The 12,564-nt window shown below is 39.7% G+C and overlaps 1 protein-coding gene across 1 annotated transcript; it reads left to right on the top strand.

Annotated features, from left to right (window-relative positions):
- Positions 1–395: 395 nt before the first annotated feature.
- LOC104467549 (RAF proto-oncogene serine/threonine-protein kinase-like) lies at positions 396–12,349 on the top strand (the record flags this gene model as incomplete). Its single annotated transcript, XM_010081364.1, has 4 exons — positions 396–450; positions 9,998–10,213; positions 11,107–11,219; positions 12,247–12,349. Coding segments are annotated over exons 2-4 (423 nt in total), but the record flags the coding sequence as incomplete, so codon positions are not given.
- Positions 12,350–12,564: the final 215 nt, after the last annotated feature.

The raw sequence follows: 12,564 nt of genomic DNA, 5'->3' as shown, positions 1-12,564 counted from the left end.
CATTTGTGAGTCAGCAAGGTGTTTCTGTGTGTAAGTGAGGAACTGATGTCTTAGAAGAAAGTATTAAACTCATGCTTAATTTTTACTTTAGAGAGGTTTTAGCTGAAAAACATTTTTATGATGTTCTTGAATAAGAATGAGATTATGTTGAGCTGGGGTAGCATTTGGTTGTCGTGCAGTCTGGCTTTACACAGTGCATCTCATTACTCTGAAATGTTGCATAAAATAATGAAAGGCTTAGAAGGCCCTGAAAACAGTAGAAGGATGAGAAGTTAACTCTACTATTGATGTAATTTACAGCATAATTATTTGGTTACTAATTTGGTATGTTGTGCATGTATGTAAGTTTGTCTATTAAAACAGTAAATTGCTGTTTTTCTGTTACCTTCCACAGATGATGTACTTCGTCCTTTTGTCATAGGACTTCATCCACTTAAAGGAAAATTAAAGGTATAATAACTTTCTCTGGTTATCTTTCCCTTTCTCCTTACCCTGCCCCATTCTTTCTTCTGAGGTGCCTGGGCATTTCCTGGGGGAAGGGAAATTTACCACAACTGAGCTCTGCCGCTAAAATTTGCTTTTTGTTTTTTGGGAAATTCCACAAAATTGATATTATACCTACAGTTGTTTCAGTGTTTGCTTTGTCAGAAATGTAAGCTCTTACTTAAGCTCTTACTTTAGTCAGTCTCCATGAATATTTACTTTGCAGGTGGAAAGGCCTCCCTCAGTTTAGAACTTTAGATACTGATACTTGCCTGTCTTCTCCAAACAACATTTGCCTTTCCACACAGCTACAGATCTGTTGGGAATAATCCAGACCTAATGTAAGTCGCATCTGTGACACTATTTTACAACTGGTGGTCGTGGTGGTTTTTTTTTCTTTTGTGAGGTTGTACCTCTGAAACAAAGTCTGTTATGGCACTTTGTTAAATAAATAAAACCCCATCCAAACCAGAAACATAATTTTATGGATGTATTTAGGAAGATGATGTAAGAGAGTGTTAAAACGGAGCATAATTTCTTTTTGGAGGCACTCGGGACAGTAGATGTTTGATGTAATTTTGCTTGTATACAGTCTCTAATTTCTATTTACATTGTTTTTATTTGCCATTTTATGCAGGCTTCTTTGCAAATACCAGCGAATAGGAAACAAGAAAATTTAGCAGAGCTGTCCAGGCAGTTTGTAACTAAAATACTCAAGTAGTATCATGTTAGATTTAGTTCATATTTCAGAAACATATGTTCAACTATTCCCAGGTGCACGTTATTATAAAATATAAGGGAGAATCATTTGTTCTATCTTCTCTCAGAAAAAATATTTCAAGGCCCCTTCCAAACCTTTCCTGGTGCTGTTGCCCCTATTCCTTGCCCTCTCCACCTCCACCCCAATCTGCACGTTGTTTCCATGCCCAGGCTCTTAGAATTGTAGTGTTGACGTCCTGGTGGCACTGCTGGCTCTGGCCCAGAGCCCGCAGTTGATCAACTGTGTTTATTAGTTTAAAACTGCCCTGAGTGAATGCAGAGAACACCTACCTTGAACTTGCTGGATCACTGAATCCTATTCTGTCGAACTATTGTTTGATATTTTGCAGTGGTATTTCAGCAGTGACTGTGGTATGTCTGAACGGGACAGTTAGCCTGCGTAACTAGCAGCTCCCACAAGTTACTTGAATAACCTAATATCTCGGACTGTGTTCCTTTCTAGCAAAATTGAGGTTGTTTTAAAGACTGATGTGTTCTCAGCGGTGGCATCCTCGGTGTTGTTTCATTCACTACGTGTGACTGAGGGAGGACAAAGCCAGTAATACTTTGTGCTGAGATTCTCAGTTCACTTTTGTTTAATCCTTGAGAACTTGTGTGGGAAGGGCATGTGGTGGATTGCTGACATTTGAGTAATTTTTTTCTCCTTGCTGTAAAGTGGATGAATTCCAGGCAACTGTAAATACAGTTTGTGGCTTTCATCCGTCCTTTAAACAATTCAAGCATGAGCAAGTTCAGAATGCAAATAGGCACGTGTCTGAAAATGTATGTACAGTTGATTGGAAGACTTGGGGGAAAAAATGCTTGTCCAAAGTGTCTTGTCTGTGTAATGTCAATACACACAAAAACTCATAGTCCTACTTCTGCAATGCAAGGTCTGCTTTAAAGATCTATCTTTCTAAATCTTTCTTTGGAAGATTCTGCTGTGAAGAAACAGGAAGTCTAAGCATGACGAGAGTGTCATATAATGTGATTCTGATAGAATGAGATATAAGAAAGCAGTGTTCAGTATGCTTTTTATTTCTAGTAATGCATTGGAATTTGCCAACTTAAATGAGGGCATCTTAAATATCACTTCAGCTTTAGTAGTCTTCATAGTGTTAAGAAAGGACATTTAAAGCATTGAGTGACTACTTCTCAGTATTCATCAATTTTGATTATAAGATAAAAATCAGAAACAAGTGTAGGTTTTACACCATGACATAGTGTTCTGGTGCTTTGTTAGCAAAACTTGTACAAAATGTATGTGCAAAATTTGTGTACTCCCCTTGCTTGCCTTTTCCTTTCATAGCTGTTTTAATAGCAATTTTATAAACTTTTTTTGTGAATCTATATAAACTCAGCAGCAGTACTTAACTAAAACTGAAAAAAGTTCTGACTGAGTGCTTGGAAACACCTGCTGCATTTTTCTTTTTACCTGGGGTTGCTTTTATGCTTTAGGAAAGGGAAGGATTTGGATTCTATATCCCTTTGTGCTCTTTTAGGTACAAGCAGAATGTTCAGTGCTCCTGTTTCTGTAATGAAGGAATTCTGGTTTTGAACGTATAGAGCATTTAAACGTGGTAGAAATTTCATGTGGAAAGAAATGGATGACTGACATGAGAATGATCTGTGTGGAAAGGACAAACCAAACAGATCTTCCTAAGAATAGTTTAGGAAAAGTGGCCTGGAGCCATTCTCATCGACAGAGAGGGGAGGAGGCACAGAGCAGCTAAGGGTGGGAATAGTTTTGGTGACAAATGCCTCCTAAACAGAGCCCAAAGTACAGCCTGCTACAGCAAAGTAATATGACTTGGTTTATGCTTACTAACCAAAGTTTTACTGTGGAAGTTACTCTTAAATACAAAGAAGTGTTTATCTTGCAAAGGATTAATCAGTCTCAGAGTGTGTCAGACTAAGAGTTGTGTTTGCTTGTACCTTCCTTACAGTAGACCCCAATTGTTGGAAAACCAATGTTATTTCTTTCCTTAAAACTTCAAAGTTCCATTGGCAGCACAATGGCTGAAGTAGTAACTAAGAAATGAATGGTTCAGAGACATAGAGAAAAAGATGAGAAAAGATACCTCCAAGATCAGAACAACGGAGGCAGAAGTTACGTGTGTAATCTTCCAGTATCGGTTGTTTGGTTTGGGAGGTGTGTGTGTTTGGTTGGGTTTCGTTTGGGTTTTTTCCCCTGAACAATGACATTTCCTCCTGTTAATTTTTAATTTATTTTTTTGTCAGTTCTGCTAGGGAGAAGCTTGCTTTTTGGTGTTGGTCTCTTAAAATGAAAGACATTAGAAGGAAAAACATCAACCTTGTAGATCTACAAGAGATCTGCTTGGGTTGTTAGACTGATTGTAACTCATACCCGGCGTTTATGTTTACATGGATCACAGCTTTATTTATTAGTATAGGAATGAGTCCATACTTATCTTCCACTGCTATGAAAAGCTACTTTAAAAAAAATACTGCTCTATGTATCCCATTAGATGCTTGTTTGGTGTGGGTTTCTTTTTTTCCCCAGACAAGTGGTCGCCCATACAATATTAAATCAATTGAGAATTACTGTATGGGAGGGAGCTGAGAAGAAACTGCAGCTGAATGTTTTATTGATCTTTTTGTGTCAGGGATGAAAAGTTTTCTTATAAGCAACTTTTAAAGCTTATGTTTTCTAACAAAAGTGTTCACTTTGAAATGGATTCTGTGTTTTGTTCTGTGGTGTGTTGTGTTTGTGTATGTATTTCATTAAACATGAATGTGACTTTTAATTGTTCACGTGGATAAAAATGGCAGCATGTGTGTGTGCTGGGAGGGGGAACTCTATTTATGTTTTTCTTTAAAAGCTTTTGGTGTTTGTTCCAGAAATAAAGGAAAGGGCATGGCACCTAAACTCTATACTGAGAGGAGTTGAGCTTTGTATCCTGTGAACTTTCAGGCTTTTTCATTACCAGTTTCAGCATTGCTTAGGGAGACAGACTGAAATTTTTAACAGTTCAGATGAAACACTTTTTGCTAGTCATGGAAAAAGTTTAGTAACTTAAAGTATCTTTTGGATATGAATGAATGATATGAATGTATGATCTGAGTCGATATGAGAGAATGATCTCTAGGAATTTGTTACTGTTGGATGTGCACATTGCATGGCTGTTTTGTGCATTGGGTTTTAGTACTTGTTCAAATGGCTGATTATCAACAGCTGTAATTATGCAAAAAATACTAATGAAAGTGCAATCTTGGTCAGTGTGTGGGATACCTCCATACCTGTGGGAGGTGAATGAATAGTGAATGGAGATTTTTTTTCTGCTCAGATGGAATGTTTAACATGAAACAAATCAGTATCCGTTTCCTAGCAGTACTGGATCTACAAGGAGACTGATATACTTTAGTATCTTAACATATTCTTTGAATTCTGCTGTTGCAGTTTTTCAGTTGTAGCCAGGCTGTTTGAAGTAATTTTTATGAAAGTGAGGAGTTGCGGTAAGAAAAGTTTTAAAGAAAAATTTTAGATGCATTAAAACATTCGCTGGCAATGGATTATGTGAGTGTGGCATAAATATAAATCTAATATCTGGTAATGATTACGTTTCAGAAACATGCTTGTAACTCATTTAAAGGAAAAAAAGATAGTTTTTCTGGAATAGACAAACTAAGAGTTGTGTGTTTATGAAGATGTAAATATAAAACCTTCCCTCCTTTATTTTAAATTAAATTTCTCTTTAGAACATATCAGACATCTTTTCACTGGAGTGAATTGGTGTAGATCTTGGGAGAGCTGGAGAAAATTAGTTTAGTTTCAGTAAAAATGGCTTTCGTCAATGACTGCGTAGAGAAAACGACCCAAAATGAATAAACAGGTTACAGGACACTGACAGGTCAGCTATGCTGTGGACGTCTTATCTGTTCAGGTGGCCAGAAAGTGGACACACCAACCTGTGTCCTGTGAAATAGTATGTTGTCTTCTGCTGTTGTGCTTGGCTCTGTGTTCAATGTATCAACTAGAAATTGTGTGTGTATGTGTGTATTATGCTGCATATATTTATCTTTTTTTGTCAGCTGAAAGCTGGTCAAGTCGTTGTCATGCTAATTTTCCTACCTCATATCTATCCATGAAGTGAGCTGTTTGAATTTGAAGTGGATGTTTTTGTATATATTCATATAATTTTTAAGCTATCTTTCTTTATGCTAGAGGGCAGGGGGAAAGTGTAATTCATTAGTAATTACTTCTAAGACTGTCTCTACGGTTATAATTTGGAGTAAGACCAGTTAGAAGTGCACATGTCCAGTGGCTATCCATACGGTATCAGAATTGAAGTCTTCTCTACTAGACTCTTCTTGGCTCGAGTGAAGAGGTATTTCTGAGGACCTGGAGCCTCCTGTCATCCCACATGAGGGTTGCCTCTGAATAGTTGCAAAAGTCAGCAGAATGACAATCGATTACTGCTGTTTCTTCACCAAGCTCTACCTTAACAGCTGCATGCCTTTGCACCATGGATGCCAAGAGCAGGTTTAGCAACTTTTCATCATGCATTCCTTGTCTCTCCCCAGGAGACTGAAAATATCTTTTAAACTTCCCTTTCTTCTCCCCTACCCATCCACCCTCAGGCCACTTGAGACTTTTGTCCACTCCAGGCCAGATCTGAGCTAAGTTCTCATCTTCTCCCTTCACTGGCGGCTCCTACTTGAAGTCTGTGAGTGGAATCTATATCCTTCTGCTTAGGCAGGAAGGAGAGCCAAGGATGGCATGTTTTACATTTGCCTGCTGAGGTGAGGAAGCAAGAACTTTCATTTTCTAGAAAAAGAACTCTCAGTATTTGTGAGCAAACCCAAGCTGCCGAGGATACGCTCATCAGCTGCAGCCAAAGAGATGGCAAAAATGCACTGGTGAAGCAGGGTGGCAAGAGAGAGCAGGGCATCTCTGGAAGAGAGGAGTATGCCAAACATACACAGTCCTGAGGATATCCAGCACTTAATTGAGGCAAAGATCCTAGGAAGGAGCAGGATCCAAATGCACAATGCAACTGATATTTGTATTGTACAGAAGGCTGATAGCAGTTGCTTTCTTTGTGTTCTTTTGACTGTGTGTGTACAACAGCCTCAAAATGTGTTTCTGTGATCTTCTCTAGTAGGCTTTTTTGCAGTATGCAGTAGGCTTTTCATATTTGGACAAGAGAGCACCGGCAGAGCAGGGGAGTACCTTTTTTTGTCTTTCGTCAAGGTGCAAGTTTGAATTTTTGGTCTTTTCCTGTTTTCTCTTGAATTTTTCAGGAAATGTTTGCAGCATGTCAAAATATTAAATATATAGGTTGTAACGTTAGGGTGTTGTCAGCTTAGGTCAGCAGTGACAGCAAGGAGGTTTTGATGCTTGCTCTGCTATTCCTTATCTCAACTTACTTGGTAGAGAAATCCACTTGAGCTCCTCTTCTTGTTTTGTCTCATGCATTATGTAGAAGGGTGAAGTAAAGTAGGGTTTCCCACAGTGGGTAAGTTCAGAGGGGAAAAGAGAACAAGCTGTCTGTGTTTCATCTTACCCCTCTTATCTAACGGCTTATCTCTGCTCTGGTTTTATTGTCACCATCTAATTAGTTAATCTTTTAGCTGTCCACATGCGTAATATTCCAGAGAGTCGGGCAGTGTGTATGAATTGTGAGATTGTTGTACTTGCTGCTTGTGCATGCTGAACTTGGTTGTGTTCCTCAGTTTTATCTTCCCTCCTGCCTCCTCCTTCCCGAATGTCTCTGTCTTCCCATTCCTTGGTCTCTTTTTACATCAAATGTAAGACTTGTGTTGTGGTTTATAAAACCACAGGGAGAGTTTTTCTAAACACCTGGTGGGCTGAGACAGGGACAGGGAGGGTCCCACTCACCACTCAGGGTCATGGGCAAGAAACCCACATCACTTGGGAAGAACAAGAAAAACAATTGACTTTATTAACTATTTACAACAAGAAGCAGGATATTGAAAGAGAGAAACCACATCTTACAAAAAGGCACTTCTCCCCCCCCCCTCCCTTCTTCCCAAAGCCCAAAGGCTTTGTTCTGTACCTTCTCCCCCCTGGCGGCACAGGGGGGCCAGGGAGTGGGGGGGCTGCAGTCAGTCCGCCCCTCCTTCCTCCTCACAGTCTCTCCTGGCTGCCACGTGGATTTTCCAACGGGGCGTCAGTCCCCTGACGACTCCCCCGACTCCAGCATGGGGCTTCTAGTTCCAGCGTGGGGTCCTCCGCGGCTGCTTGTTTTCTTCACCACGTGGCAGGGGAAAATGACGGAGAAGCTCTCTCTCTCTCGCTGACTGGAGTGTCATATGGTTCCTTCATCTCTCAAATCCCACTTCTTTTTCTCTGCTGTTGAAGGTCTTCATCGGCTCCCGGGAAGAACGACTCCTGGGTGAGCCATGGTGGAGGCTTGGGCTAGGGCAGGTTGGTTCGCAGAAGCCGAGCAGGCGGCTGGATGGCCAGGCCGCCCACCTGAGCCATGCCCTGCCCGGGGTCGCGCCAACCCATTGTTCTGTGCCCCTCTTCAATATGTCATTCCCAGAGGTGCCAGTGGGCTCAGCCCTGACCTGGGACGGGTCCAGCCTGAGCGGGACACTTCAAGCAGTTTCTTACAAAAAGGCTACATGATAGTGGTGCCCCTCCCCCACTCCCTTTACCAAACGCTTGGGGCAAAAGGGGGGTGACTCCTTAAGAGTCATTTAAAAAGGAGCCACCACTGCAGCCCCTCCCTTGCTGCCAGCAGCAGGCTGGAAGCCAGGGGAACTCTTAGCAGTTGCTTAAGGAGCCATTACACCCCTCCCTGCTACCAGACAAAACCCCCCACACAAAACCATAACAACTTGTCATTTAGGTGCCATATATTTAAAAAAGAAAATAATTCCAAGTATCTAAATCTTATTAGGTTTTGATTGGATGCTGAGTTTTATATCTTATCGGCATTTAAATATTTTGAGCCTTTGACTGACTGGACCTGCACAAATGGTGTCATTGATGCAGGAGTGACAGCGAAAGGCAGGAGAGAAGGAGCAGATGTGTATGTTGTCATTGTATAAGTCAGTGAAAGAAATGTTTAGGAACTGACCAAAAAGATCCCTTTGTAGCAGAGCGTGTAGGAGGCATAGAGCTCTTCTGCTGTAGAATTTGCATGCGATGCTAGGTGCTTCGTATAAACCTAACCTTTCAGTTTGTTTTTACATGTTTCCTTTCTAGATACTGATCAGATCTGGGCTTAGGGCTGTAGTGATGTTGAAGACTTACAAACCTAGCTGAGGCTTTTCGCAGTGGTGCTGTGGTTGAAACACTCTGAAATTCAAAGTTTATCCTTCTGGGCATCCCAAAATGGACATTTAACACTAGTGGAAATGTTTTTTTCCATTAATTCCATTACTTTAGCTCTTCAACTGTAACAAACACCATCTTTGTTCTCTGCCATAAGCACGTGAGGGTTTGGGATGAGGGGAGCACTCTTCTCTCTCTCAATGGGTGCTACACAAAAGAGCGTGAAGAAGTGAATTGGAGGGTGCAAATAATTTCCAACAAAGGAGGCACAGGACCATGCATGAAATGAGACTTCAGGAGATACCGAGAGCTGTTCAGTTAAGGAGTGTTGGGTATTATCTATTGAATTATTAGTGGTTTCAGGGGAACAACGTAGGTCTTTCAGTGTAAGTCTTTCCTGTACCTTAAGGGGATGGGATTAGGACTGCTTGGAAGACCTTTATTTTGGCATTTCCTGACTGAGTTGCTTTTTGACTTTGCAGCTTTACTATGACTTTCTTTCTCTTTCATAGAGGTGATCAGGAATATATGTGGTGTGCACAACCATTGAAGATTAATTTGGAAATAATCTACTAGCATGCCAAAAGAATTGCACTTGCACCGTGTAGTTCTGAGCATCAGTTTCTCAGATTTTTATGGAAGGATGTTGTTTTATGGGGGAAATAAACTACTGTGCTTATTTTCAGTCTTCCTTTTTAATTATTTTTTTTCTTTTTGAAAGCTTGGTGATGAATCTGGCTACTTGGAAGTTTTGCAAGGAGTACATTTCACTGTTAAAAACTGCTTCAGGCTTTCTTTTTGCTTCGTTTTGAGTAAAATGCGTTTGGAGTATAATTTGGATTTCAAGTTGCATTGGAGTTGTGATAGCTGGGGGAAAAATACACTGATACCTTTATCTTTGCCCCTGAATGTGCAAAAATAGTGCTGTGTGCTGACTGGGAAGTACGCAGGGAGTTGTTCACGTCCCTGCACTGTTTATGCTGAAATATAACTGAGCATTGTGTATGTGGGTTTTTAGGCATTTCTTTTGCTGTTTCATACTATGTAAATTGTGATGCTATTACAGTGTTTTATATTTTGTACTAACAGTATTAAAGTCGCTACCCTTTTTAAAAATAAATGGAAGAAACCAACAACCAAACCATGCCCCCAACCCCAAACCAAAGCCCCAAAATCACTGATAAAGATAGAATTCCTTCAATTATTTTTATTATAATTCCTGTTGGACCTCTTTTTCTTAACTGTGCAGTCTGTGCTAATGTTTGCAGTTTCATGACTTGGTCTCATTTTGCAGATGTGGGTGAACTCAACCATGTATGTGTAGGTTGATCATGTCACAAGGGAGAAGGCAGTGCAGTTTTCAGATGCTTTCAAAAGAGGCTGCGAGTCTGTTGTGTCAGAAAGAGAGAGTACCAATTTATAGTGAAGGATGTTGTAATTTTCCCTGACTCCCTCAATTTTTTTTTTAAATTTCTTTTTTTTTTGTAGACTGCATCAATGGAGCACATTCAGGGAGCTTGGAAGACCATCAGTAATGGTTTTGGACTCAAGGATTCTGTCTTTGATGGCCCAAACTGTATCTCACCTACCATTGTCCAGCAGTTTGGTTATCAACGTCGAGCATCTGATGATGGCAAAATATCAGATACTTCCAAAACTAGTAATACTATTCGTGTTTTCTTGCCCAACAAGCAGCGCACGGTGGTAAGTATAGATTACCTTTCTGTAAGAAATGTCTTACTGTTCCTGTTGCTAACGCTATGGCATGTATCTGTCAGGAGAAATGCCAAGCTTCACGGAAGGTCTTACTGTGATTGTGTGTTGTCATCAGTACCTTCATTCTAGAGGGCATATTTGGAAAACAGTGTATCTGTATTTTGAGAACCTGTATTTCTCTACCTCGCTGCTGTATTTTTCTGATATACATGAGCAAGATACTTTGCTTACACATTTCACATTAAAAGACAGTAGTTGTCTGGCCTAAATAATAATGCCTGTATGAAGTAACACGTTGTCATTTCTGTCACCATTTTCTTCGCCTGGATGCCCACAGTGAAGTGTGGTAGTTAAAGCTGAAGTGAAACTTCTTGGGGTAATGCTTCTATTAGATTTCTTGGAGCTGCGCATACTAATAATTGTCTTACACAAAATTTCCTGAAATCTAAATTAAGCCTTTTTTTATAGTAAAGGTAGCTGTTTGCCTCTGTTTCTATTCCTTTTACAAGCTACCTGCTTGTATGAATGCTGTATAAAATCCTGTTTCACAGAAGCTTGGTAATGGTAAGACATTGACAAGTCATAAAATGGCTTCAAAACTTCCTTTGCATAAGTACACAATAGTTACATGTGTGTCAGAAAACACGCCTGTCTGGCAGGTTGTCTGAACGTGTGGCGAGTGAAATCAGAAGGCACAGCAGTCTGTTGTTACAGCATACAAGTAATTTTTATTTACCTATTAACTTCAAAAGTGAACAGCTGTGAAGTTTTATTGGAACTTATAAAGAATAGCAGAAGAAAATACCCACCCCCCCAAAAAAAAAAAAAAAAGCTTAAATTCTGCAATCACTAACTTGATTTTTTTTTTCTTTTGGTCACAGGTAAATGTGCGAAATGGAATGACCTTACATGATTGTCTTATGAAGGCACTTAAAGTGAGAGGTCTGCAGCCAGAATGCTGTGCAGTTTTTCGACTTCTTACTGAACCAAAAGGGTAAGAACCTGTAATGTTACATGTGAAACTTCCAACTAGAGAATGTAAAAATCTTGTTTTTAGAATACAAGCAATAATACTTTCTTCCTCTCTCATGCTAGTTTCTTTTAAAACTTGGTTGTGAACACTTCCATGTTGCTTTACTTACCCTTCTCTAGGGCAACTTTTTCAGCTCCCTCCGTATTAAAAAAAATATTTTTGTTTTAAAGCTAAATATTAAAAATGCTCAATATTGAGGGGTACACTCAAGTGCTCGTAGTGTCTTACAGAGGTTTTCGTCGTACTGTAGATAAAATTATATGATGTGCCTTCATATTTAAGGTGCATTTCTCTTCTCCATTTGTAGCTGGTAATCTTTAGTGGTCATGATTCTTAAATGAAATGTGCTCAGTTTTAAGGCTCTACCTTCCTCTACAACTTTTCAATGTTTGGATTTCAATCTCACTTCAGATATTCCTTATTTTTTGTAGGACCGGGGATGCTGCTATTAAATACCAAATGATTCTTTTACAAGCTGAGGGAGTGAAGGTATCTCGTGGAGTAAATACATTTAACTTCACACCTCGTAAGGCTTGGGCTTAATGCTCCTGCAAGCCTCACTCATGAGGCAGTCATTTGTGGGTTTACATCTCTGTGTAACTGAGTCCATTCTGGGGTCACCAGTAACTTTAGTGTTGAAGCACATAGTAAGGCTTTCATGTCACCAAGTCTGCCATTCATAATTTCTTATGTTTTGTTTTTAAGGGTGTTTCTATGACTCCATTACAGCTTCTAGGTGTCTTATTTCAAATAATCTATATATCTAAATGACTTACGTATTAAAAGAGGTGAATCGCTATGGTTTCAAAGTTGCTCCTAATTTTTTAAGTGAAAGACACTGAAATATAGCTGACTATAAGAGGTTAGCCACACTTTCTTGTAGTTGTTTTCAGTTTACTCAAGAAAACTCACAAACATAGATCATTGATTAGGCTAGGCTTCTTACCTCCTGAGTAATTTTGTTGTCCCCATTTTCTCTTTCTTTCAGAAAAAAAGTGCGTTTGGATTGGAATACAGATGCTGCCTCCTTGATTGGAGAGGAACTACAAGTGGACTTCCTTGATCACGTTCCTCTCACTACACACAATTTTGTAAGGTTTTCCTCGTCTGTGTTTTGATGTAAATTGTATCAGTTGAACCACATATTCAGTCAAAGAATGTTTTAGGCATTAGGAACCTTGGAGTTTTCTAAGCAGAGGGGTGATTTCAGAAGTGATGATTTGATTCCTTCACCCCTGCTCCCCACAGATTAGACTGGTTAAGTATTGGTTTGCAATGAGTGCCAGAATTCTATTTTTGTTTAGTG

Source organism: Pterocles gutturalis, unplaced genomic scaffold (assembly GCF_000699245.1).
Source record: "Pterocles gutturalis isolate BGI_N339 unplaced genomic scaffold, ASM69924v1 scaffold21694, whole genome shotgun sequence".
Taxonomy (NCBI): Eukaryota; Metazoa; Chordata; class Aves; order Pterocliformes; family Pteroclidae; genus Pterocles; species Pterocles gutturalis.
This window is presented reverse-complemented; position numbering and strand designations above follow the sequence as displayed.